Genomic DNA, 26,184 nt, shown 5'->3' on the forward strand with positions numbered 1-26,184 from the left:
CACAGCGGCCCACTGATGAGTTGCTTCTCCATTCTAGTGACTCAGCAGGGTGCTTCGTGTACGTAGTCCTCGAGGGCAGATACGCTGCTGGTTTACTATCTGGCAAGACTGAGGTTCGGAGAAGTTAGAAGACTTGCCCAACCACTTCCTTTTGTTTAAGGGTCTAATCCCAACTCTTGTGTGAATATGACTGCATGTGCTTATACCCCTGGCAATGCTAAAATTATTTTGTATGTTTGCTTTTTCTAATTCCTTAGGAGACTCTCTTGTTAATTATTCTCAAGTTATTCAAATCTTTATTTCTTCCAAAGCTGAAGAATTGTAATTAAATGAACATTGTACCATTTTCTTTTGATAGCATTTGTCTGTTCATCCATCTGTCCATATACCCATCTATTTTTTTATCCACCCATCTATCTCTCTGCCTTTTCATTCACCGATCTGTCTGTCTGTCCATCCTTTCATCCAACCACCCATCTATTCTTCTGTCTACCTATCCATCCATCCACCCATCTATCCATCTGCCCACCCACCCATTCATTCACCCATCTATCCATCTATCCATCCATCTGTTTGTCCACCCATCCATTCATTTTCCTTCTGGCAAGGAAGAGCTAACATGAATCTAAATATACCTATCATCGTCCCTTTCTGAGGCTGCTATTACAAATGGGATGTGGCATTTTGGAAAAACTTGACAACTTACCCTTCATTTTACAGAAAGTTTCCCATGCTGTTTGTGTCTTTCCCTCCCAGGAATGTGAGGCGCCTTCCAACAGCAATATCACAGCATTCGCCCTGAAGGCCAAAGTCATCTACCCCATCAATCAGAAGTTCCGGGTGAGAGTCCTGAGCGCCATCGTAGAAAGCCAGTTACTCCGTCATGTGCCAGAGATTGGGAGGAAAGTGGGGGGATTCACTGTGCGATGTTTGGTCCTGTTTGAGGGTTTTATGGCAAGTTGTTTTAATAGGGATAGCTTTGAGGCTTTGTAATGGAGCAAAACTTAGGGTTAATCTGTCTTACAGCAGTGTTATCAGGAGCAGGACATACCCATGGTAACCGTGGTAAGGAAGTTTCGTGGTTCCTCGTATCCCCAGGGACACGAGGTGACAGCACAGTAGGACAGCTTCCTCTCTGCCTTTTTAACACTAATACAAACACTGATACCGACTCAGTTCTGAGCGCTAATCCTCATTCACAGAGCCCTGGACTAAACACTTACTGAACACTTACGTGCACAGGGCCAGTGTCATGCTAAGTATTTGTCATGCATTAGGCAGTTCAACTTGGTGTTATGCCTATCAGGTAAATAATATTGTCTCCACTTTACACATAACGAAACTGAGGCCCAGAGTGGCTAGTGACCTGAGGTCATGTGACAGGAAGTGGCAGAGCCTGAGTCAGACCCCAACACCTGGCTATGGTTACACCTTCCATGGTGCTTCCAGGAGCCCTCAACCTGGGAGGTGCTTTGTGCAAAAAAGTTTCCTAGTGAAATAAGTTTGGGAAAATGTGGCTTGCCTTCTTGGTGGTCAGGATGACAAGCTCTGGAGTCACAGCGACTCAGTCCTAACCCCATCTCAGCCATTCACTGTGTGGTGCTTCCTGACTTCTCCTGCCTCAGTCTCTTTATCTGTGAAATGGGGATGATGGTGCGCCTGCCTTGCCCAGTTGTTTTGTGTTACACAGGATAACATACATAAGGGCTCAGAACAGCACACAACATCTAAGCACTCAGAACATGTTAGGATCTTTCAATTATTATTTGCTTTTGAAGACAGCCAAAGCCTGTTGAAGGTTCTGAGAATTCCTGCACCAAAGGAATATGTTACCTTGTTTAACACAGGCTTTCCCGAACTAATTTTTCCATGGAACCTTTGTGGTGAGCAGTAACTGGCTCATGGAACTGTTCCCTGGAACCCACATTGGAAACCACGTCCTTCACATGGTTGAAGGGTGGGACGGGTGGGTGGATAAAGGGCATTGCTGCATCCTCTGGGTAGGCCCTGCATGGGCCCTGGGGATCACGCCGTGGTCAGCAGAGCGTCAGCCCCACCCTGGAGGCCCTCACTGCCTGGGTGAGAATGCAGGACAGTATGTGATGAAACAGACAAGAGGCAGACGCCCAGGGACCTGTGGAGCCAGTACGGTGTCCGAAATCCATACCTGGAGGGAGGGACACTTCCACCCAGCAAACAACAAATGGGGGGTGTTTCAGGCAGGGGGACCAAAGTCTGGAAAGGCCCAGAATTATGAAGTGACCAGGAGCGTCTAAGCCAGAGCCACTTCAGTGTAGCTTGGGCCGCCAGAGGTGGAGGCTGACATTTGCTGGGCCCTCTAGCCGTGCCAGGCCCCAGGCTGTGACCCCCTGTGGGCCTGGTGTGCATGGTGCTCCAGCTTCTTGATTAGCAGCATGGAGCCCGTTGGTGGGCAGGGGACAGGAGGGTGACTCCTGCTTTGTGCAGGCGAAGGACAGGTGGTTGGCAGGATTCATGGAGGGAGCAGGCCAGGGGGTCGGACAGCAGCGAGAGAACTGGGTCAGGGCAAGCGCTGGCTGTGGAGGAAGTCAGAGTTGGCAGCTGGGAGGAGGGTGCAGCTGGGTGTCCGGGGAACAGATCCAGGTTGGCAGTTTAGGAGAAGGAGCCTGGTGCAGAGGGGCTGACCTCATGAGGACAAGTGAACTGTGATTCGGGCCTTTGGGATGTGGGTGTGGCAGAACCTGGGATGGAAGCTCTGTGGTATCTGCTGGCACCCTGGCCAGTCTCCTCCAGACAGGCCTTCCTGTGAGCGGCTAGCATGAGTCACTGGTAGAATTATGAATACTAGATCAAATCCCCGAGGCATCACATGGAATGAGTGTGACTTTCCTACTGCCACCCCAGCCTCTGGCCGATGGCTCCTCCAACCCGTCTCTGCATGAAAACTTAAAGCAGGCTGTTTTGCCGCACCAGCCGGTAGAGGCCTCCCCTTCCAGCAGCCTGGGGAGCCTGAGCCAGGGTGAGAAGGACGACTGCAGCTCCTCATCCAGCGTCCACTCGGCCACCAGCGATGACAGGTTTCTCAGCCGCACCTTCCTCCGGGTGAACGCCTTCCCCGAGGTGCTGGCTTGTGAGAGGTAAGGAGAGGGGGCGATGGAGGATGAGGCTTCCAGTCCTCTTGGAGTGGGCCAGGGAGTCACATCATTGTCAGAGGAGGAAACAGAGGCCCGGAGAGGTTCAGTGACTCTGCCAGGGACACACAGTGACCCAGCATCACCGTCGGAGCCCCAGATGCATTTGTCACTTCCTGTGCTGTGTTGCCCAACACTGGAGTTATGGAGTCAGGCCTGATCCCTGAGGAGAGATGACAAGGAGGCCTCATTTAATCACTGGCATGCCCTTAGCCGCTGGTGAAGTTGATTAAGTGGGCAGAGTGCTAATCACTTTACAGGGATTGATGATCTCATGAGGATTTTGCCCAGTGAGGGGCAGCCTGGGACAGGTTCAGCAATCAATAAGTATTAATCAGTGAACGAATGAATTTCTTTTAATACCCCTGTGAAGTTTGTACTGTCATTTCCCCCAGTTCACAAAGAATAAAGGGAAACGCAGAGAGGTTGCATGACTTGCTAGTCACACAGCGGTTAGTGACGGAGCCAGGTTTGATCCAGCCCAGAACAGGGCTCTGCACATGGTAGGGGCTGGAGAAACTCGGGCTGGCAGGTTCACACACCAGGCCTCAGGCCTCTCTCTGCTCCACAATTCCGTGAATCCAAGGTGTGGGATGAGCCAGGGCACGGCCTCTGCTCAGGGCTGCTGTAAAAAGACTGGGCTCAGCGCCTTGAGCCTGAAAGTGGCCCAGGCAGAAGGGACTTCATTAAAGAGGGGCCTTCTTGGATTGGCCAGGCCTGGCTTAGAATGGCTTTCTTTCAGCATTTGGACTTAGAGGATTTGAAATGGTTTGGGTGGGAGAGTCATCATTTAAAATGCATTTGCCTGAAGGGAAAAAAGGTCAAAGACTTTTACACTCTGCCGTGTATCTGCCCCCGCTGACCCTCTGATGGTCACTTGATTTCTCTGATTCTCTCTTCCCTGAGTCAGTTTCTGCATCTGTAAAATGGGCATGAGAATGTCTCCGCTAAGGCACTGAGGAAAGATGACATGTGATGATAGACATGAAAATGCTTGAGGCTGGGCACCGTGGCTCACGCCTGTAATCCCAACATTTGGGAGGCCAAGGTGGGTGGATTGCTTGAGCTCAGGAGTTCAAGAACAGCCTAGGCAACATAGTGAGACCCCCTTTCTAAAATAAAATACAAAAATCAACAGGGTATGGTGGCACACGCCTGTAGTCCTGGCTACTCAGGAGGCTGAGGAGGGAGGATTGCTTGAGCCCAGGAGGTAGAGGCTGCAGTGAGCTGTGATTGTACCACTGCACTCCAGCCTGGGAGACAGAGCAAAACCCTGTTTCTGAAAAGATAAGTAAATAAAAATTTTTTTAAGAAAATACTCAAAGGAGGAAACGTCATTTTTATTTCTCTCCGTTCCCTCTCTCCTTTGGTTTTCTCTTGGAAGTCCCAGGCAGCTATGTCTCTGATACCAACTGTTCTCTTCTGGCCGTTAGTGGGTTTCAAATAGCTCATTAGATCCCTTCTTATAGACCTGGAGTAAGTGTAAGGACCTCAGCGTGCTGCAGAATGAGAGTCTGAGGCAGGGTGTGCTGTGGCTTGCACTGATTAGGGACATGCCAATATCCTGACTCATCATTTCTGATACCCTGAAAGTCTTTTCCGATTCTCATTTTATTTTGCAGCGTAGACATCGACCTATGTATCTACAGCCTTCACTTAAAAGACCTGCTGCATTTGGACACAGCACTGAGGCAGGAAAAGCACATGGTAGGTGGAGATGTTCGCACTCCCTCCTTTTCATGGGGACAGGAGCTGGGGCACAGGGCCTCTGGGTGCAGTGAGTCCCAGATACCCTTGAGAGGCAGACATCAGTGGAAACGGAGCCGCCGCGAGGTGGGGGAAGGCAGCGCTGTCAGGCATCCAGACACACAATGGAAAAGCACTTCATGCCTGTTGGTGGGGCATGGCCCTGACTTTAACCAGAGCTGTAGGGGCCTCAGCAGAAAGATGCGTGCCTCCTCCCGGGGTACACCTCCTGCTGCAGATAGAGATAAGAGATACTTAAAAGAGAATAATATTCTGGAAGGAATGATAATAATGATAAGAATATTTATGAACATGAATGTTCTTGAGTCTTGCTGTGTGCTAGGTCCCAGGACAGGAGTATCACCCTTAAACCTCAGCACAACCCAGAGGGGCGGGTGTCATTATCATGTCCACTCTGCAGGTGAGAAAACTGTGGCACAGGGTGGATGACTTACCCAAAGTGATAAAGCTGCAGGGGTGGCGCTGAGATGAGACGTTCAGTACCTTTTTATGGGGCCACGTGTTCTCTTGACTGAATGAACGAGAACTCAGAACTGTGGATGTGGGGAAAACAACATTAGTCTCTGCCAGGTGCACCTGGCCTCTTATTGCATCAACTGTAGACCTGAGCTATGGGAAACCAGAGAGACGAGTCCCAGTGTAGCTGCAGAACCCTGGTGGGTTTATTCAGGCATCAAGACAACAGCGGTTAAAAATAAGTGTTATTTCTCCATAAGGCACATTCTCTGAATTACTGATTGAGGGATGAGACCCTACAGAGAGAAGGCAGATGAGAGAAAGGGGAGAGCTAGGAACAGAGGTGGACAGATATGTCTACAGGGCACTCTTACAAACTGGAGAAGGGCAAGAACGTCGCATTGGAGGCGAGGTGTGGTGGCTCACGACTGTAATCTCAGGCTTTGGGAGGCTGAGGTGGGAGGATTGCTTAAGCCCAGGAATTTGAGAACAGCCTGGGCAACATGGCAAAACCGTATCTCTGCCAAAAACACAAACAAACAAACACTTAGCCTGCTGCAGTGGTGCATGCCTGTAGCCCCAACTACTCAGGAGGCTGAGGTGAGAGGAATACTTGAGTCCAGGAGATGGAGGCTGCAGTGAACTGTGATCACACCACTGCACTCTGACCTGGGTGACACAGCGAGATCCTGTCTCAAAAAACAAAAACAGAACAAGAATAGCACACTGGGGATGTGCCTGAAAGAAACTTGGGCTCTGTGTAAGCAGGACTGACTGGCCTCATAAACGGGTGCCAATGTTTGAAACCGTAAATATGCTAGAATTCAAGAAATAGAGCATGGCCCTTCATCCCCTCTACCCCCAGCCCCGTGGAGGTCCCTGGATGGGGGCCACCAAGCAGCCTGTGTCTGCAGCCTGCCTCAGTGAGCTACACCCGGCCCGGGCTGTTTTCTCCAAGGCTCCATGCTCCCTGGGAGGACCAGTTGTTTCTGGGCTCAGAGCCTGTCCAGTTGGCGAGCAGAGTAGTCCTGGCCAGCCTCGCCCCACAGCCAGCGAGTGACCACAGGGAGCAGCCTGCAGTCCTGGAGGGAGTGTTCACCATCACTCACCATCCAGCACAGGGGCACGGCCTCTGCACACTGCCAGGCACGATGTCAGACACCAGGGGCAGCCTCTGCCTTTGTGGAGCCCACTCTCTGAGGCAGTGGGGAGGGCAGTAAACAGAGGTCACAAAATAAACAGTGGCAGGCAGCATGACAACGGCCTGTGACAAAGCACCATGTGAGTGTGAAGAGGGCACCTGAGGGAGTGCAGAGCTGGGGCGATGGTCAGGCTTCCCTGCGGGGAGTCTCATGGGGGGAAACCCAGGGAGGTTCCAGGAACACTGGATTAAGGGAGAGAGACCTGGGCTCTAGTCCACCCTTTGACAACTAGGAGCTGTGTGACTTTGGGTAAGTTGCTTCACCTCTCTGGGCCACTTTAGGAAAGGCTTAAAGAAAACATCCTTTCAACTATTGCTATATGGAGTTACTGGGAAGTCAAGCTCTCCCACTTTGAGAGGGTTCTGTGGGTAGAACTCTGGGCTCCATGTCACAGCTGTGTGACTGGCATGGTCACAGCAGCGATTATTCTGCATGTACACTCTGGTAGGCTCAGTGCTTTAAATCTTCTTTAAAGGTTTACGTGCCACTTCACTAACAAGGAACCTGAGGCTCAGAGAGGTTAAGTCACTTGCCCAAGGTCACACAGCTGGTGATGGCAGAATCAGACCTGGACAAGGTCTGAGTGCAAGGCCCCTGCAAGCCCAGGTGTAGCCCTGCAGCCTGCATGTCAAAGGTGCTCAGGAGAAATGTGTTGCACGTGTGATTGGCACCGCCCTGAGAGAGCTGCTTCCCAGCACAGTCCTTCCTGCTGTGAGGAGCACAACTCTGTTGCCGAGTGCTGGGACTGTAAGAACCTGAGGAGCCGCTGGGAGCTGTGCTGCCTGGAGACCTAAAGCTCTATATCCCTGGGAGAGCTGAGCTGGGGTTCAGAAGTTATTCAGACCACATGAGGCCCTTATGCATCCCAGAAGCTTGGAGCTCCCTAGCTGGCCCTGAGGAGGAAGAAACTGGCTCTGGGTTTGTCCAAGAGGCAGGAGAAGCTGGAGTGTAACCTCTATAAAAAGAGTGGCCAGGATGAGAACAGACTGGGGGGCACCAGCACTAGGGGGTTCTCATGGTGCTGGAATATTACTTTGATTGTGGCTGCGTTTATGTGAATCTATACATGGGGTAAAATTGCATAGAACACACACACACGCGCACACACATGCACACACGTAAATGTGCATAAAGATGGGTGAAAACTGAATAAGGCCTGTAGACAGCGGTATTCAACCAGTGGCAGTTTCCCAGTTTTGATACTGCACCATGGTGACATCAGAACCACTCCTGGGGAAGGAGCACACGGCACTTGGTGCAGACACACCTGGCGTTATTGCATTTCACTTAATCGTGCTTCAGAGATGCTGCAATTTTTTTTTTTTTTAAACAAATTGAAGGTTTTTGGTAACTCTGCATCCAGCAAGTCTATTGGCTCCATTGTTCCAACAGCACATGCTCACTTCATGTCTTTGTGTGACATTTTGTAATTCTCGCAATATTTCAAACTTTGTCATGATTATTGTGTGTGTTATGGCGATCTGTGATCAGTGACCTTTGACGTTATGATCGTAATTGTTTGGGGACACCACAAACTGCATCTGTATGAGACAACGAACTTAATTAATAAATGTTCTATGTGTTCTGACTGCTCCACCAACTGGCTATTCCCTCTCCTTAGGCCTCCCTATTCCCTGAGACACATTAATATTGAAATTAGGCCAGTTAGTAACGCTGCAATGGCCTCTAGGTGTTTGAGTGAAAGAGAGTTGCATGTCTCTCACTTTTAAGTCAAAAGCTAGAAATTATGAAGCATAGTGAGGAAGGTAGCTCAAAGCTGAGATAGGCTGAGAGCTGGGCTGCTTATACCACACAGCCGAGTTGTGAATGCAAAGAAAAAGTTCTTGAAGGAAATTGAAAGTGCTGCTCCAGTGAACGCACAAATGATAAGGAAGCAAAACAGCCTTATTGCTGATATGGAGAAAGTCTGAGTGGTCTGCATAGAAGATCAAACCAGACACAACATCCCTTTAAGCCAAAGCCTAATCCAGAGCAAGACCCTAACTCTCTTCAATTCTGTGAATGCTGAGAGAGGTGAGGAAACTGCAGAAGAAAAATTTGAAGCCAGCAGAGCATGAGGTTTAAAGAAAGAAGCTGTCTCCAGAACAAATAAAAGTGCAAGGTGAAGCAGCAGCAAGTGCTGATGGAGAAGCTTCAGCAAGTTACCCAGAAGATCTAGCGAAGATCATTGAGGAAGGTGGCTGCCCTAAATAACAGATTTTCAACATGTATGAAATAGCACAATGTGGTCATGGAAGAAGATGCCATCTAAGACTTTCATAGCTAAAGAGGAGAAGTCAGTACCTGGCTTCAAAGCTTCAAAGAACAGGCTGACGCTAATGTTAGGGACTAATTCAGGAGATGACTTTAAGTTGAAGCCAGTGCTCATGCACCACTCTGAAAATCCTAGGGCCCTTAAGGGTTATGCTAAGTGCTAAGTCTACTCTGCCTGTGCTCTATAAATGGGGCAACAAAGCCTGGATCACAACACAGCTGTTTATAGCATGATTTAAGCCTACTGTTGACACCTACTGCCCAGAGAACAAAATTCTCTTCAAAATGTTACTGGTCATGTTCAAAACCCCTGGTCACCCAAGAGCACTGATGAAGATGTACAAGGAAGTTAATGTCATTTTCATGCCTGCTAACAACATTCATTGTGAGCCCATTGATCAAAGAGTCATTTCAACTTTCAAGTCTTATTATTTAAGAAATACATTTCTTAAGGCTGTAACTGCCATAGACAGTGATTCCTCTGAAGGATTTGAAGAGTGTAAATTGAAAACCTTCTGGAAAGGATTCACCATTCTAGATACCATTGAGAATATTCATGATTCATAGGAGGAGGTCAAAATATCAACATGAACAAGAGTTTGGAAGAGGTTGATTTCAATCCTCATGAATGACTTTGAGGGGATTCAAGACTTCAGTGGAGGAAGTCATTGCAAATGTGGAAATAGCAAGAAAACTAGGATTAGAAGTGGAGCCTGAAGATGGGACTGAGCTGCTGCAATCTCATGATGAAACATGAATGGATGAAGAGCTGCTTCTGATTGATAAGCAACAAAAGTGAGGTTTCTAGAGAAGGAATCTGCTTATGGTGAAGATACTGTGAACGTTGTTGACATGACAATGGATTTAGCATATTATATAAACTTATTTGGTAAAGCAGCTGCAGGGTTTGAGAGGATTGACTCCAAGTTTTAAAGTTCTACTGTGGGCAAATTGCTATCGAATAGCATGGCATGCTGCAGAGAAATCTTTTGTGAAAGGAAGAGTCAGTTGATGTGGCCAACTTCAGAGTCTTATTTTAAGAAACTGCCACAGCCACGCTAACCTTCAGCAACCACTACCCTCATAAGTCAGCAGTCATCAACATTGAGACAAGACCCTCCACCAGCTAAAAGATTACAACTTTTTTTTTTTTTTTTTGAGATGGAGACCTCAGCTCACTGCAACCTCTGCCTCCTGGGTTCAAGCGATTCTGCCATCTCAGCCTCCTGAGCAGCTGGCACCACAGGCCTGCGCCACCACACCAAGCCAATTTTTGCATTTTTAGTAGAGACGGGGTTTCACCATATTGGCCAGCATGGGCCTCGATCTCTTGACCTCGTGATCTGCCTGCCTCCACCTCCCAAAGTCCTGGGATTCAGGTGTGAGCCACCGTACCCAGCCCAACAACTTTTTTTTAATAATCGTCTTAGGCTCAGATGATCATTAGCATTCCTTAGGAAGAAGGTATTTTTAAAATTAAGGTATGTACATTTTTAAGACATACTGCTATTGTACACTTAGACTACAGTATAGTGTAAACATAGCTTTTATATGTACTGGAAAACCCAAAAATATGTGTGACTTGCTTTATTGTGATATTCACCTTACTGAGGTGGCCTGAAATCAACCCTACAATATCTCCATGGTATGCTTGTATTATTTTTGTACCTTCATTTGAGTCTGTAACTATGTCAGAGTTGGCACTATGGAAAGGGAGAGGATGAGGGCTGTAAACATTACTGATTCATTTGGGGTCAGGAAGAAAGTAGATTCGAAACTAACATCTTGCAAAAATAATGTTATTATATCTTATACCATATCAGTCTTCAGTGGGTAGAAAGCCACTTTCTTCTTAGAGCTCATTGTCATTGGCAAATACAATGAAGGTTGGTGGGCAGAGTTCTGGGTTCGAATCTCAGCTCTATCGCGTGTGGCTGTGTGGCAGGAGGCAAGTGGCCCCTGCAAGTTGCTGGGCATTTTCTCATCTGCAAAATGGGGAAGATGGTACCAACCTCCCCACATGCCATGGAGATCAAGTGATAGTATATATAATACGTACATTAGGCTGGCACAGAAGAGTGTTTAACAAGCCTTAACCCATTAAAAGAAGGATTAAAAACTGTGGCCCTTGAGCCAAATCTGGCCATGCCCCTTCTTTTCCATATTGCCTGTGCGCCTGTGTGGCATATGCCTCAACTGCAGAACTGAGTAGTTGCAAAAGAGATCATATGGCCTGCAAAGCCAAAAAAAATTTGCTGTGTCACCCTTTACTGAAAAAGTGTGCTAAACCCTACATTTAAAAATGTCCTGCTGGGCTGGGTGCAGTGGCTCATGCCTGTAATCCCAGCACTTTGGGAGGTGGAGGCAGGCAGGTTGCATGAGCTCAGGAGTTCAAGACCAGCCCGGGCAACACAGAGAAACCCTGTCTCAGAAAAAGGAAAAAAAAAAAAAGCCTTACCGGTTCGTAAAAGAAAAAGAAAATGCCTTACCATACAATTATATCTAAATGACCTTTGACAAAGAGGCAAAAGCACTTCAATGGAGGAATGATGAGCTTTTCAATAAATGGTACTGGAGTAATTGGACATCCATAAACAATAAAAACGACAAAAGAACCTCAACCTAAACTTCACACCTTATACAAAATTTAGCTCAAAAGGGATCACACACTTAAATGTAAACAATAAACTATAAATCTTTCAGAAAAAATATTGCCGGGCATGGTTGGTTCACACCTATAATCCCAGCACTTTGGGAGGCCGAGGTGGGTGGATCACTTGAGGTCAGGAATTCAAGACCAGCCTGGCCAATGTGGTGAAACCCCATCTCTACTAAAAATACAGAAATTAGCCGGTTGTGGTGGCACATGCTTGTAATCCCAGCTACTCGGGAAGCTGAGGTGGGAGAATCGCTTGAACCCGGGAGGTGAAGATTGCAGTGAGCCAAGATTGCACTACTGCACTCCAGCCTGGGCGACAGAGTGATACTCCATCTCAAAAAAAAAAAAAAGAAAGAAAAGAAAAAAAAAAGAAAAAATGTAAGAGAAAATCTCCAGGATTTAGACCTAGGCAAAGAGTTTTCAGACTTGACACCAAAAGTATGACACACAAAAGGAAAAATTAACTGGAATTCATTAAAATTAAAAACTTTTGGTTTGCAAAAGACCTCATTAAGAAGATGAGAAGACAAGTTACAGAGTGAGAGAAAACGTTTGCAAAACAGATGTCCACCAAAGGACTAGTACCTAGACCAGATAAGGAAATTTCCAAACTCAGCTGAAGACAGGAAGCAATCCAGTTAGAAAATGGGAAGGACATGAACAGATACTTCACCAAAAAGGATATATAGATGGTAAGTAAACACATTAAAAAGGTGTTCAATATTATTAAGCCAGCATGAAAATCCAAGTTGAACTCACAATAAGATATCACTACACACTCGTCAAAATGGCTGAAATAAAAAATAGTGCAACACCAAATTCTGGCAAAGATGTGGAGAAACTGGATCACTCATACATTGCTGATGGAAATATAAAATGGTACCTGCAGCCATACTGGAAAACGTTTTGGCAATTTCTTATCAAACTTAAATTGTAATTACCAGAAGACCCAGCAATTGCACTTGTGGGCATTTAGCTCAGAGAAATGAATACTTACATTCACACAAATGTTCACAGCAGCATTGTTCATAATAGCCCCAAACTGGAAATAATCCAGATGTCTTAACAAGGGGGAGTAGATCAAGAAATTGTGGATACAGCCCCCTCTTTACTTTCCTGGGTATCCCCACTTATGGGAGGGTCCTTCCTGGTTTAAAGGACGTCTCCATCCATTGAAACAGGAGACTGACATGGATAACTTTGCATTTCCAGTTCTATGCAACTATCCCCCTGATTCTTCCTTCAAAGAAGCAAACCCTCCTTTGCTTTTTATATTTGCTTTACACATGGAAATGGGGATGTGGAGGGCCTTGCACAGAGTAAGCACCTAATATTTGTTGAATACATGCATGAGGAAGAAATGAAGCTTTTTTAGGAAGCTTCATGAAAATGTAATCCATTATGGGCCATTGTCATAATTTATAATCTGAGATCCTTTCCTTCAGCAAAAAATATGTGTGAAGAGAGGGTGAAAGAGAAGAAAAGAAGGAGAGAGGCAGCGAGGGAGGGAGGAAGAGACAATAGAAAGTAAAAGACAAAAATACCATTAGTTAAACTTTTCTTTCGTTATCTTTCCTTTCTTGGCAATAGATGTTTATTCAGATTTTTAAAATGTGCCTCCTTGACCTTCTTCCTAAAAAGAAGTCAGATGATGAATTATACCAGAAGATCCTTTCAAAACAGGAAAATGTAAGTCTGCAACCCATGTTTCAAGGTAACTTAAAAATAGTTTATTATAAATATACAACTTATGATACAAAAGTATTTTTCTTTCATGTATAAAATAGCTTATTACAATATATACTTTTTAACACAGTGTAGTGAAATATAAAAGTATGTATACAAATATTTTAAAAAGTGTATTATTAAAATTTGGAATACTATTTACAGCAAAGAAAAGAATATTGGTCATATCTACTACTCAAAGGCGGTCACTGTTAATGTTTTTTTCTGCATAAGTTTGGGATATTTTTAGACATAATTTGTTTATTGGTTATAGCTATGTATACTACTTTGTATTCTATTCTCAGTCTTTTATGGAAAGTTTATTTTGTTTCATGCACAGCAAAGAATCAGGGCTTGGAGTCAGATTGATTGAGGTTGGTATCCCGGTTTTATCTTTTACAAGCTCTCAGAATCCTAGTTTCTTTTTTGTGCAATGGGATAATTCCTGTTCTGCGAGAGTGCAGAAAGGATAAGAGAGATGTGTATGATGCACCAAAGCAATGTCATAGTTAGACTGTGAATATGTGAAGGCTGCTATCATCCTCATTATCACAACCACCACCAAAAGCATCATTATCTTATCACCACCGTTTTTATTTTGTACCACCATCACCATCACTACTACTACCACAGTTCTCTTTTTCATCATGTCATTGTTGTCATCACCATCACTACCATCATCTTTGCTATTGTCACCACTGATATCATCATTCTTTCTGTCTTTTCCACCATCATCATCATCCTCATGACCACTATCATCACCAACACCATCACCATCCTCATGTCCTCATTACCATCATCATGAGCATAATTTTTGTCATTGTTGTAATCATTGGCATTCTCATTACTACCATCACCACCATCATCGTCTTCATTACCACCATAATCATCATCCTCGTCCTCATTGCCATCACCACTACCAGTGTTGCAGGGCAGGCAAGCTCCAGAATAGGGTGTAGCCTAGGAGGGTACTTGACTTCACTTAGGAAGTCTTTTAGTGGATGGTGCCACTTCTTGCAGAGCAGGACCAACCCATAGATAGTGTGCCCAGAGTTGGTAACATATGGGTGCTTGGCAACTGTATTTATACTCTTGTAAACCCACTTTCAATTACATGCAAATTAAGGGGCAGTTCAGCGCAAATTGAGAGACAGGTTATTTAGAACTTTCTAAAAAGAGGATAGTAACTTCTGGGTTGTTGCCATGGAAAGGAGTGGTAACTTTTGGGTTGTTGACATGCCATTTGTAATCTGTGATTGTGCTGGTGGGAGTGTCTTATGCTAATGCGCAACGAGGGCAGCAAGGGATCACTTTCATCACCATCCACTGATTCCTGCTGGTTTCTTCACTTTATCCTGTCTGGACCAGATCCCGTTTTGATCAGCAGGGTTGTGATCAGAAAACAAGTCCTGCCAGTCTCCTATCTCACCTTATCCTCACCATCATTATCATCATTATTCTCATTACTACTATCACCAGCCTCTTCTTCATCATCCCCTGCCATCATTTTCATTATCATCATCATTGTTATTGTCATCATTCTCATTACCACCATCATCATCGCATCATTGTCATGACAGTCTTCATCAGCACCACCATCATCACCATCTTTATCAGCACCACCGTCATCACCGTCTTTATCATCTTTACTGCTACCTCTACCTTCACCTTCATTAGAGTACTCCTCATCATCATCATCATTGTCCTTGTTCCCACCACCGTGAGACCTGGGGGTTTGGGAAGGGATGCTGCTTCTTTACTCCACTGGATTCCATGAGGAAGGATGACTCACTGCATCCCAGGAAGGAGGAAGGACATCATTGTCTTCACTGTCATCCTCAGTACCACCACCATGGTCATGGTCCTCAGGCAGTGCACATGGTGCTTGACATACATTATTTCATTTAATAGTTATGACAACCCTGTGAGTGGCCATTATTATTTTTGTTTTACAGCTGAGGAAACTGAGACTCCATGAGTTCAAATGACTTTCCAATGGCAAAAATGATAACGATGATGATGACATTTATAATTGTATTAGGAATAATGAAACAATACTGTCTGTTATAATGGAAAGAATAAGAGCCCTGAAGTCTGCAGACCTCATCTCTACCAGTTAAACAAGGCTGTTTGAACTTAAGCAAGCATGTTAATTGTAATAGTGGCTACTATTTGTCTAGCCAAGTGATTTAAATGCATAATTTCATTTAACACTTGCAATAACCTTAAAACTTTCAGAAGAGGACAAGGAGTGCCCAGAATTTGGAAGAGTAAGGACAAGCCTAGCACTGCCCCTTCCTGCCTGGGCATCTTTGGACAAACTATCTTACCTTCCATAAACCAGCTTTCTCACCTGGAAATGGGTCATAATTTCTCTTTTGCAGAGATGCTGTGAGGATTAGAAAACACATATGGCCTCAGCTTGGGTCTCCAATAGTAGTTTATATCAATGTTATTTTTCCTAGTGTACCTGGACCCATTCCACACTGTTGGCTATGTGACAAGGAACATAGAGAAAATGGAACTGTCTCCCACACTCTATATTGGGGTTTGTAGGACTCTATTCTTAGGACTCACCTTTTCCTTCCTGAGTTCAGAATCATTTGAGAGAGTCAGGAAGACAGATATGGAAATGTAGCTTTATTACTGATTAGAGGCCAGCTTGGAGGACGTGGCTTCAGTGCACAGCTATCATGGCTTCCTAATACTGAATCCCAGAATTCACTCAATTACCTAGCTAGTAATGGGCAATGCTGGGCCACCTCAGGCTTCCCCACACAGAAACAAGGCCTTGGCTACCCAGTTCACTCTAGGCTGAGATCACACTAGAGCAGTGGCCTCCCCTGATTGGCCCATCACAAACAGGAAGAGGTTGGGCAAGCTTCTGGCTTTTAAACCAACCAATCAAATACACACCACTTCCGGCCCCGGGGTGTCCTTCTTTCCCAGGAAAACCAGAAGAAGAGCAAAGAAACATTCCTTTCCAACCCACTGGATGTCATGATATTTTCCAGGACTTCAGAATGATTGAAAGATACTATTTTATTGATTTTGAAAGTATGGTATAATCTTTTTTTGAGGGAGGATATAGAAGAAAATAATTCATTATTCTTGAGGCTCTATGTTTAATGAGAAAATGAGTTTGTTGCTAATAGGTTTATTATCAAACCTCATGTACAACAACCCCCAGAGCATTTAACTATTCTTTAAAAATATTTTGTGAAATGTGAAAAATAAGAACATTTATTTTTCTAGAATTTAAGACACACTAAACTTTTTCTTTGTTTATTTGGTTTCTTTTTTTCTTCTTCTTCAGGATTTGGAGGATCTAGAAAAGGGACTTCAGGTCAAACTGTCAAACACAGAAATGTCGGGGGCTGGTGACTCTGAGTACATCAGTCTGGCTGATGTGGAAAAGAAGGAGAGGGAATACTCTGAACAGCTAATCGATAATGTGCGTGCCAGACTTTCTTTCCTGTACACAAATTTTGGTTTCTAAAACAGTTAAATTGGCTAAATGAGAGAGATGATAGTTAGAAGTGTGCCTAATACTTGAATTCCCCTATCGCATTGTGCCCTAGAGGCAGGATCCAGTTTCTGATGCTAAGTGATAGGGAAGAAGTAATTAAGCAGCAACAATTCACAAAGGGAGGTTTATTTTTTATATCATGAATTATCCTCATTTAAATTTCAGATTAGTCTTTCTGTCATTCAAAGCAAAGATTGCTATAACCCTTGATGTCATCACTGCCCTTTGGAATAGAGTAGAAGAAAGCTGCTAGGCATCGCTCATGAAAGCATGTTTTAAATTCTAGACAGAATGGCTTCCCTGAAACATCTTTTTCTTTTCTTTTGGGTTCTACCACCCCCTGTTCATATACTATGTATTAAACAAACATGTCCTTGGCACTCGCTCTTCACCAGGGATTGTGCTGGGCACTGGGGACTCAAAACCGTTAGACATGGCCCTGCCTGAGAGAGGCCGGGAGAGATGAACAGGTGAGCAGGTGAGGGCTTCACAGGGTGACATGTCTTGTGATAGAAGGAAGCACAGGAGAAGGCCCAAGGCAGACACAGTGGATGGAAGAGTTCGTTTTACCCCAGGCTTAGGAAAGCCTCCACAGAAGAACGGGCCCTGGAGAGGCTGGCTGGGAGAAGTGTGGGTGCTGGCCAGTGATGAGGCGGAGACAGGAGCTAAAGAGGGCTGAGAGCAAGTCCAGGTAAGGTAAAGCCAGAGGGATCTGACCAGAGGGCTTCTATCTTATGCCAGTGCGGGGGAGTCACTGAAGCTTTGAAGCAGAGGGTAGCTGGGTTCAGCTTCTTCTTTAGAAGGGCTGCCCAGGCACTGAGTGGAGGGTGGTGAAGAGCTACTGGCCTAGTCCAGCAGGAACTTTATTAAGGCAACTGCAATAGGACGGAGAGGTGAGGAAACGTGTGAGAGAAGCTATGGTGGTCTACCAAGGGGCGGCAGGTGGGGAGAAGGAGGGGGTCCAGAGTCAGTGCTGCTAAAATAAGGGCCCCAGAGCAAGAAGGTCATGGGAGGGAGGGAGCCAGTGCTCCTCTCCTCTGAATAGGTCCAGTATTGAGAGGAGAGGCTTGGAGATGGAGGGTCTCCATGAGAGCCCAGGTTAGAGGACCTGGAGGGCTAGAAAGTTCTTAGAACTGTGGACCAGGATGCTAAGGAAGAGGGCACAGCCTGCATTCCCGTGGTCCACAGAACCCCCAATGCTGTGTGCAGCATCTTGTCCGTGTCTGCCTTTCTTAGGGAGAGGGTTCGGAGTTTTCATAAGATTCTCCAAAGTATTGGTGACCTCCAAAAATGGTGATCTCTGGCCTAGAAATGTGTGTAAAATGGGAAGAGAAAAGAGCTTGGTGTCAAATCTTGAATCCTGCCCGTATTTAAGGAGGAGGGGATGAGAAGAATTGGGACAAGAAAGCAGAGGAGGAATTGGATGGGCTTTGCAGAAGCAGGAGAAAGTCAGGTCACAGACGCCAAGAGAATCAGGCAGAGCAGGGTGTGCAGAGTTGGCATTAGCAGTTGGTGTAAGCAGAGCAGGGTGTGCCGAGTTGGCGGTGTGACAGTCTGCAGTCTCATGTCAGGTGGGAGGCGTGTCATTTGATGGCTCCAAGGGGAAGAGCAAGGTGAGAACATGAGGGTGCCAGGCAGGTTTGAGGTCCCTCTTGGCAGCGATGGGAGGAGGAGCTGACCAGCAGCATGTGTGGGGTTTACTGGGAGGCAATGGGGCCCTGAGATGGGAAGCCGCATTGATGGGCGGCGTTCATCTGGGTGCAGGCTTCCTCCTGGCAGAGCCAGATCGACGCCGCAGTTGAGTCTGACAGAGTTTCATGACTTTGAGTCACAGCAACAAGATCAGCATGAGTTTCTGGTGTCACTAACCCCTGCCCCCTCCCATGCCTGGTCCAGCCAGGCATGTCCATTTCAGCCTCTGAGAGGCTGAGCTGAGATGGAGGCAACCCCAGCGGTGGAGCTAAATGGGACTGAGCCAAATCCTGGCTTTCATTGGCTCCATGACCTCTGACAAGTGACCTGACTCCCCCAAGCCCGTTCCTACATCTCCGGATAGATACTTTATCATGATATCAAATGTGTGAAGCACAGAGCCTGGTGAACAGCCTGTGGGCCATGAGGGAAAGTTGTTCAGATTCCTAGTGTCATTGTCCTTAGAGCTCTGACTGGCTGTGATGACGCAATTAGACCTCCTGCATTCTAAGCCACTTAGGAATTCCCAGCTCTGCTCCTGATAAAATGAGGGGGCGGGAAGATTTTAAAGCAAAATGTTTTCATGGTCAGCATCATCTCTGCCATATTAAGCTTTTGTACTTTTAGGACAAAAACTAGTATTTAAACGTCAGTTTATGCTTTTACTTCCAGGAAGTATTTAATCCCTTTTAAAATTCCCAAAGCTTCTATGAGCACATTGTCACATTTCATCTGCCCCTAGGTAGCTGTAATGACCCATGCAAGAGTCTGTAGGCTGGACAAGCTACTGCTTTCTTTCCTTAGCAGCAGTGCTCTTGTGTCTGCTGAAACGCCGTCGCAAAACTGACTGGCACTTGCAATGGAACCAGAAGGAACTTTACTGTAGAATGTGATTGTTGCCAAGATAAACTCACTGAAATTGTAGAATCGTTTAGAATCCTTATTTGTGATAAGGAGTGAATTGTAATTCCCAAGCATGCACCGTTTGGCTTTCTTAAGTAAGTTTTTCCCTCACTTCATGTTGCTTGTGCTCATTTCACAGATGGAAGCTTTCTGGAAACAGATGGCAAACATCCAGCACTTTCTTGTGGACCAGTTTAAGTGTTCCAGCTCCAAAGCCCGACAGCTCGTGATGACTCTGACGGAAAGAATGATTGCCGCCGAAGGGCTATTGTGCGATTCTCAGGAGCTGCAAGCTCTGGTAATGCTGGAGGGGACGGGAGGGAACATAAAGATATTCAGACTAGAGATTTGGAATCCCGAGGCTTGACATCATTAAATCTAACAGATTCATGTTGTAGCTGGTTATGTAGAGCCTCAGGGGGGAAAAAAAAACATTAAATTCATTCATCCATGTATTCATCCATTTATTATCCATCCATCCACGCAGCCATCCACCCATTGACCCTTCCATCCATCCATCTATCCATCCATCCATCCATCCACCCATCCACCCATCCACCCATCCATTCACCCATCTACCCATCCACCCATCCATCCGTCTACCCATCCATCCATCTGCCCTCCCGACCCATTTATCCACCCATCCATCTGCCCTCCCACCCATTTATTCATCCATCCATCCACCCATCCATCCATCCATCCATCCATCCATCCATCCATCCATCCATCCATCCATCCATCCATCCGTCTACCCATCCATCCATCTGCCCTCCCACCCATTTATGCACCCACCCACCCATCTACCCATCCACCTATCCATCCACCTACTCATCCATCCATCCATCCATCCATCCATCCATCCATCCATCCATCCATCCATCCAATGAGTAAAGATTCTGGCCAGCTCAGTATTACTACAGCATAGAACACTGGTCCTAAACTTGAAATTACACATTGAAATTATCTGGGGAGCTTTAAAAAGTACTGATTCTTGGGCCCCAGATGGGTCTCCATCCCAGAGTTTCTGACTTAATCAGACTGGGGTGCAACCTGGCTGGGCACTGGGGTTTTTAGAGCTCCCCAGTGACGACAGTGGGTGCTGGAGTTGACGCCCACTGGTGTAGACACAGCATTGATTTACTTTCCTGACTGCCCTGTTTTGCCTGCAGAGTTCTTTTACAATGCCTTTTCCTGGCCTTCACTCTGAGGTTCTGATGTGACTGGTCTGGAGTGGAGGCCCTGGCATTGTGGGTTTTAAAACTCTGTGAACTATTCTGATGGGAGGCCAGGGATACAAACCCCTGGTGCATGAGTGTCCAACCTTTTGGTTTCCCTGGCCGCATTGCAAGAAGAAGAATTGTCTTAGGCCACATATAAAATATACTAACACTAACAATAGCTGATGAGCAAAAAACCCCAAAACACAAAAAAGGTCCCTGCTTATTTTTGTGAAACCTGCCAACCACAGATAAGCAAAAAAGTCCTCACATTCAAAGGGTTGGACACTCATGGGAGAGAAATCTGCAAATCCAGCTTTGACTCTGGGCTCTGTTAGGAGCTGTGTGATCTTGAACACATTACTTAGCCTCTCTGAGCGTCTGTTCCTCTATTTATAAAATAATAGTGCTAAGAGTTGCCACAGACAGGGCCTGGGTAGATGCTGAGTGACTCCTAATACCCCAGTCACCTTTGGGTTCCTCTGGTACACATTGGGCTCGTCCTGTGTGCGCCAGTCAGTGTGTACTAGGCCCAGGGAATGAGCCCTCTGATGCTGCTCTGAGCCCATTTCCCTGTCCTGTGCACCAGCCCATGTGGCCGCTCAGCTCAGAACCCTCCAGTGGCCTCCCCGCCCTCAGCACAGACTCAGCTCCTTGGAAAGCCAAGCCTTGGCAGACCCTCACCACCCCTTGCACACCGCAGGCCCCTCCCAATCCGTTCTGCTCCTCCAGGTGTGATCCACAGACCACAGCATCAGCAGCACCGGGAGCTGGTTAGAATGCAGAATTCTGCCCTCCACGCCTCCCACACAGGTCTGCACTGTAACAAGACCCCCACGTCCACACAGTTGTTTGAGAACTTCGTATGCTTTTTCTCAGCATATGCACACATGGCCTGCTTTTTCTCTCAACACTACCGAAAGCTAGGCTTGGAAGACACTTGATTCACAGCGTACTGATAAGGAGCCCACTCAGGGACCCACCTAAGATCCCGGTCCTGTCTAATGACATCGCTGAGCCTGGGCCTGAAGCTGCCTGGTTTGCTGCCCAAGCCCCTTTGAATTGGATTTCCGTTTGATAGGGCTGCTGACTCATATTACTGCTCTGCAAAGGTGAAAGACTTTTCTTCCTTTATTTTTTTCTTTTGCTATCAGCAGGATATTGATGCAGAAAAAAGAAAATACATCCTTAGCGGACTCTGGCCAGAGTATCAGCCAGTAACTTCCAAACAGGAAGACGAAAAGGGATCATCCAGTTTAGCAGCATGACTGTCCTTCAGCCAGTGTTTAATGAGCACCTACTGTGTGCCACATGCTGTTAATGGAAACCATGTTGCAGAGGTTAGGAATGCAGGCTCAGGGAAGAAACTGGAGCTCCCGCTGCAGTCTTGCCACCCGTTAGCTATGTGATCTTGGGCAGATAATTTAACCTCTCTGTGACTTGGTTTCATCATCTGTGCAATGGGGGCTGTAATAGCACCTGCTCTCTCACAGGGTAGTTGAGAGTGTTAAAGACTCGTCTGTATATAGACTTTTTAGAGCAGAGCCCAGCACATAGGAAGCAGTCAGTACTTATTAGTCATTAGAGCCCCACAGGCCACATGTCAGCAGAAGAAACAGACAACAACAAATTATTGTAATGATGCGTGGACAGGGCTACACGGTCTATGTTTGTATGGAAGAGGGATGGATTCACTGTGCCTGCATACCGAGTACCAAAGGGGGAAAATATGGCTTCTGTATCTCAGAACACAGAAGAGATGGAATTCCCACAGTGGCATCCCATGTTTCTGGCCTGGGCATTTGTAGCTGGAATGTGCATCTCTGAATATTAAAACTGGAAGAGCCCTTCAAAGGGACCCTGGTGGTGATTAGATTCAGTTTCTTGAGACACACAAGAAATAAACAGCTGCCAAGACAAATGTAGATAATGATGAAAACAGCTAACACTCAGAGGCTCACAGTGCCCCGGCCCTTGTTCTCAATGCTTGACATATTTTGACTTACTTAATCCTCACGTCAAATCTATGTGGCAGGGGTCAGGTGAGGAGCTTGTGCCCAGGTCCTAGAAGCCAAGTCTGAGCCCGGCACTGTCGAGGACTCAGCCATACTCAGAGCAGGTCGGGGCCCCCATCCCACATCCCACATCCCTTTTCTCATGCACCTCTCTCCACTCTCATCCTCCCTCCAATATAAGCCCATCGATTGCACCCTACCCTAGTCAGCCTGTGTTGGGTTCTCAACATCCTCCTGTGTTCTTTAGAGGTGGCCAGAGCCGCCCTTCCTGTGGTCCACCCGGCACCTCCGCTTATCCTCTTGCGCCCTCTAGTGGTCATAGGCTGCTGGAATGAGCCTCGCCGTCCGTGTCCATCACTGGGGGATATTCTTGCCCTGGTCTTGTGGGAACAGAGGCCAGTGCAGCTCAGTGCACAGTGTGGCCGTGGCTGGTCAATGGGGACGTGGGCAACTCAGGCCTGGCCCCTGTCTTCAAGGGCTCTCAGTCCAGGCTAGGACTGCCCCTCACAATCACCTCCTCGAAGACGGGAACCCTGGGGCAGTGGGGAACAGAGCAGGGGACCAGTGAGGGTGGGGACAAGCAGGGAAGGACCACAGAACCCGTGAGGACGAGAAGAACCTGGCCGGGCAGGGGAGTGAGAGGAGGCAGCGAGGGTGTTCCAGGAGGAGGGCTCCGCATGTGCAGAGGCTGGGCGGCCGGGAGCAGGCAGGTGTGTGGGACAAAGCCCCACAGAGCTTCCTGCACCACGCCCGGGGCGCTGGACTTGATCTCAGGGCAGCAACAGGAGGGTTTGGGGCCATGGCTGACAGAACCATCAGCATCTCTGAAAGGGCCCCTGGTCTGTGAGGCGGGATCAGAGCCTGGGGCAGAGATGGGAGGCTGGGGAGCAGGACTGGCCCGTGGCCTTGGCTCAGCACAGAGGACAGGCCTGAATGAGGCGTGGTTGGGTGTAGGGGGTGCAGAGTCTGTGCCGAGGGAGATGCTGAGGCCCCTGCCCGCTCCTCCTTTCCCCCTTACTCTCATTCCACGAGCAGCCGCTCTCGGGTGTGCAGGGCCTTGGCTGCCTGGGTGGACATTTCCCCCTGTCTTTTCTAAGGGTCTGTGAAATGATGAGGTGGGGCCGGGGAGGGCCTTCTGCAGAATCTGACTGTGGGGAGTCATGTTGGAAGCCAATCATTCCCCTGAAAATCTCAGCCGTCCCCAGCAGTCAGGCTCTCTGGGGCTGGAAAGAAAGCCAGAACTGCGGACATTCCGCGTTTCCTCCCCAGCCCTGTGGGGGCCACAGGGCCAGATTGGCCAGGGGAGGTGACTCTAAGCAAGGTGGCTTTTCCTCCTTGACTGTTTGCAAATCTGGATTCTCTCCTAGGAGAGTGGCTCTCTGGGGAGCGCTACTGGCGACTAAGTGCCTATGTGCTAACCAGCGTCACCCTCCCTGCACCCCTAGGAGAGGCACTTAATCCTCACCTTGGGAGCAGACCCAGATCTCACTCATGAAGGAGAAGGGGAGTTCATTCCCCTGAGCTCTGCTCTCCCGGAAGCCGATCGCCAGGCAGTGCCATTAGTTAATGACCCTGGCAGTCTCCTCCCAGCCATGAGTTAACGTGCCCTGGTGGTTCCCAGGACACCCCAGCTATGGTCCTGTGTGTTTGTTTCTGCAGGATGCCCTGGAGAGGACGATGGGGCGGGCACACATGGCAAAAGTGATTGAGTTTCTGAAGCTGCAAGTCCAGGAGGAGACGAGGTGCCGGCTGGCTGCCATTTCCCGCGGCCTGGAGCTGCTGGCCGGTGAGGGGAAGCTGTCCGGGCGGCAGAAGGAGGAGCTGCTCACGCAGCAGCACAGGGCCTTCTGGCAGGAGGCGGAGCGCTTCAGCCGGGGTGAGCCGTGGCGCGGGTGCCGCAGTCCACGACGCTGGCCTTCTGGGTCCCTGGGGCTGAGCGGTGTAAGGGCTGGCAGCCTGGGGCAGTGTGCCCATGACGTGGGCACAGGCGGCCTTTCTGCTTCTGCCCTAGGGACTGGGTCACTGGGCTGCTCTCTGGGGCTCTCTTCCCTTCTCTGGACAGCAGAGGCCATGAGGACCAGTGCCCAGGGCAGGGGTCACCTGCTGCCCTCACTCACCCGGGATTCGGGCTGATTGAGCCCTCGTGTCCTGCAGCAGAGTCACCGGGAACTGCAGAGGGACACAGGAGGGTCAGGGTCTCACACTAGAAATTTACACAAAGTGGCCCGTGTCGCCCAGCGGCCCCTCATGGTCCTGCCGGAGTCATGTGGCCCTGCTCAGCGGCAGGGTGGGCAAGGGTGGGCCATCGTCCAGCATGTGGGGCAGGAAGGGGAGTCCAGGGTGGCTGAGCCGTGCGGGGTGGCTGAGCCGTGTGTGTGTCCCACACATGCTCCTGTCCCAAGGCTGACCCTGGGGTACGGGTGGGGCAAGGCTCAAGACGTAGAGGCATCTGGGCTTAGCTGAGGTCACACTTCCAGTAGGACCCACAGAAGGAAACCCAGGTCTGTCACCAGCAGGGCGGGCACTCTCTCTGCGGCCAACACAAGCTTCCCCAACCTCCGGACAGGAGAACACATGAGGGTCCCCACTGAAAGTCTGGCTCAGAGAGTCACCTCCTGTGCTGTGGCTTTTTTCAATCCCAGAGTTTGTCCAGCGAGGCAAAGACCTGGTCAAGGCATCTCTGGCTCACCAGGTGGAGGGGACGGCAAAACTCACGCTGGCCCAAGAGGAGGAACGGAGAAGCTTCCTGGCTGAGGCCCAGCCAACTGCTGACCCGGAAAAGTTTCTCAAGGTGACGCACATCCCCGGCCTCTGCACATGTGGGTGAGCTGGTGGTAGCTCTGTCCCCGTGACTGAGCACGGGGAGCCGGAGGTATTCATCAGACGTGAGGTTATCTCCCTACTTCCCATGCGTCAGCCGAGTGACCGAATCTCGGTCCCTTAGCCCCTACATCCCTAGTGTCCTAGTAGACTGTAAGCGGGTGATAAGAGCAGTGCTGCCCTCACTGGGCTGCTGAGAAGAGGAGGGGGTAGGATCCGTACAGAGCTTGGCAGAGTGCAAACGCATAGCAGGGGTGCACAGATGGTGGCAATGACGTGAAGGAAGCAATGTGTGGCCCAGAGGGGACAAGTGTGTCGCGGAGAGTAAGGCAGGCTCACACACCCAGAGACAGGGCCCTTGTGGGTCAGCTGCAAGTCCAGGAGAAGGAAGGGAGCCCCCAGCCTTGCTTGGGTTGAGTGGGCAGGGCCAGGAAGCGGTCAAGGTTGGAGGTACCCTTGGTCTTGCCTGAGAAGGGGACAAGAAGACCTGAAGGAGGACAGAAAGCAAGACGTCACCCTCCAAGGAAAAGGAATCAGTTGGCCCCAGTGCAGGCTCCAAGGACCTGGGCTCGCCAGTTCTCAGAGAGACCACCGAGCTCTGGTTTCGCTCTGCTTGCTTTCCCTGGTAATGGGCAGTGGGACTAAGGGAGGGCCAGCTTGTCCGTGACCATCTTGCAGGCTGGTTAAGCACTGAGCACTGAGGCCAGCCACACCTGGGTTTGGGTGCTGACTCTGCCACTAAATAGCTGGGTGAC

General features: G+C 48.2%; 1 protein-coding gene across 1 annotated transcript in view; it reads left to right on the top strand.

The window, feature by feature from the left end:
* Positions 1–26,184, top strand: part of EVC (Ellis van Creveld protein) — a 99,436-nt gene that overhangs the window by 22,527 nt on the left and 50,725 nt on the right. Inside the window, exons 5-12 of the mRNA XM_012002187.1 lie at positions 757–840; positions 2,884–3,116; positions 4,793–4,877; positions 13,119–13,217; positions 16,570–16,707; positions 19,517–19,675; positions 24,269–24,485; positions 25,252–25,400. Coding sequence (XP_011857577.1) covers positions 757–840; positions 2,884–3,116; positions 4,793–4,877; positions 13,119–13,217; positions 16,570–16,707; positions 19,517–19,675; positions 24,269–24,485; positions 25,252–25,400 — 1,164 coding nt within the window. The remainder of the gene's footprint in view (positions 1–756; positions 841–2,883; positions 3,117–4,792; positions 4,878–13,118; positions 13,218–16,569; positions 16,708–19,516; positions 19,676–24,268; positions 24,486–25,251; positions 25,401–26,184) is intronic.

This window comes from Mandrillus leucophaeus, unplaced genomic scaffold (assembly GCF_000951045.1).
Source record: "Mandrillus leucophaeus isolate KB7577 unplaced genomic scaffold, Mleu.le_1.0 Scaffold68, whole genome shotgun sequence".
In the NCBI taxonomy this organism is placed as follows: Eukaryota; Metazoa; Chordata; class Mammalia; order Primates; family Cercopithecidae; genus Mandrillus; species Mandrillus leucophaeus.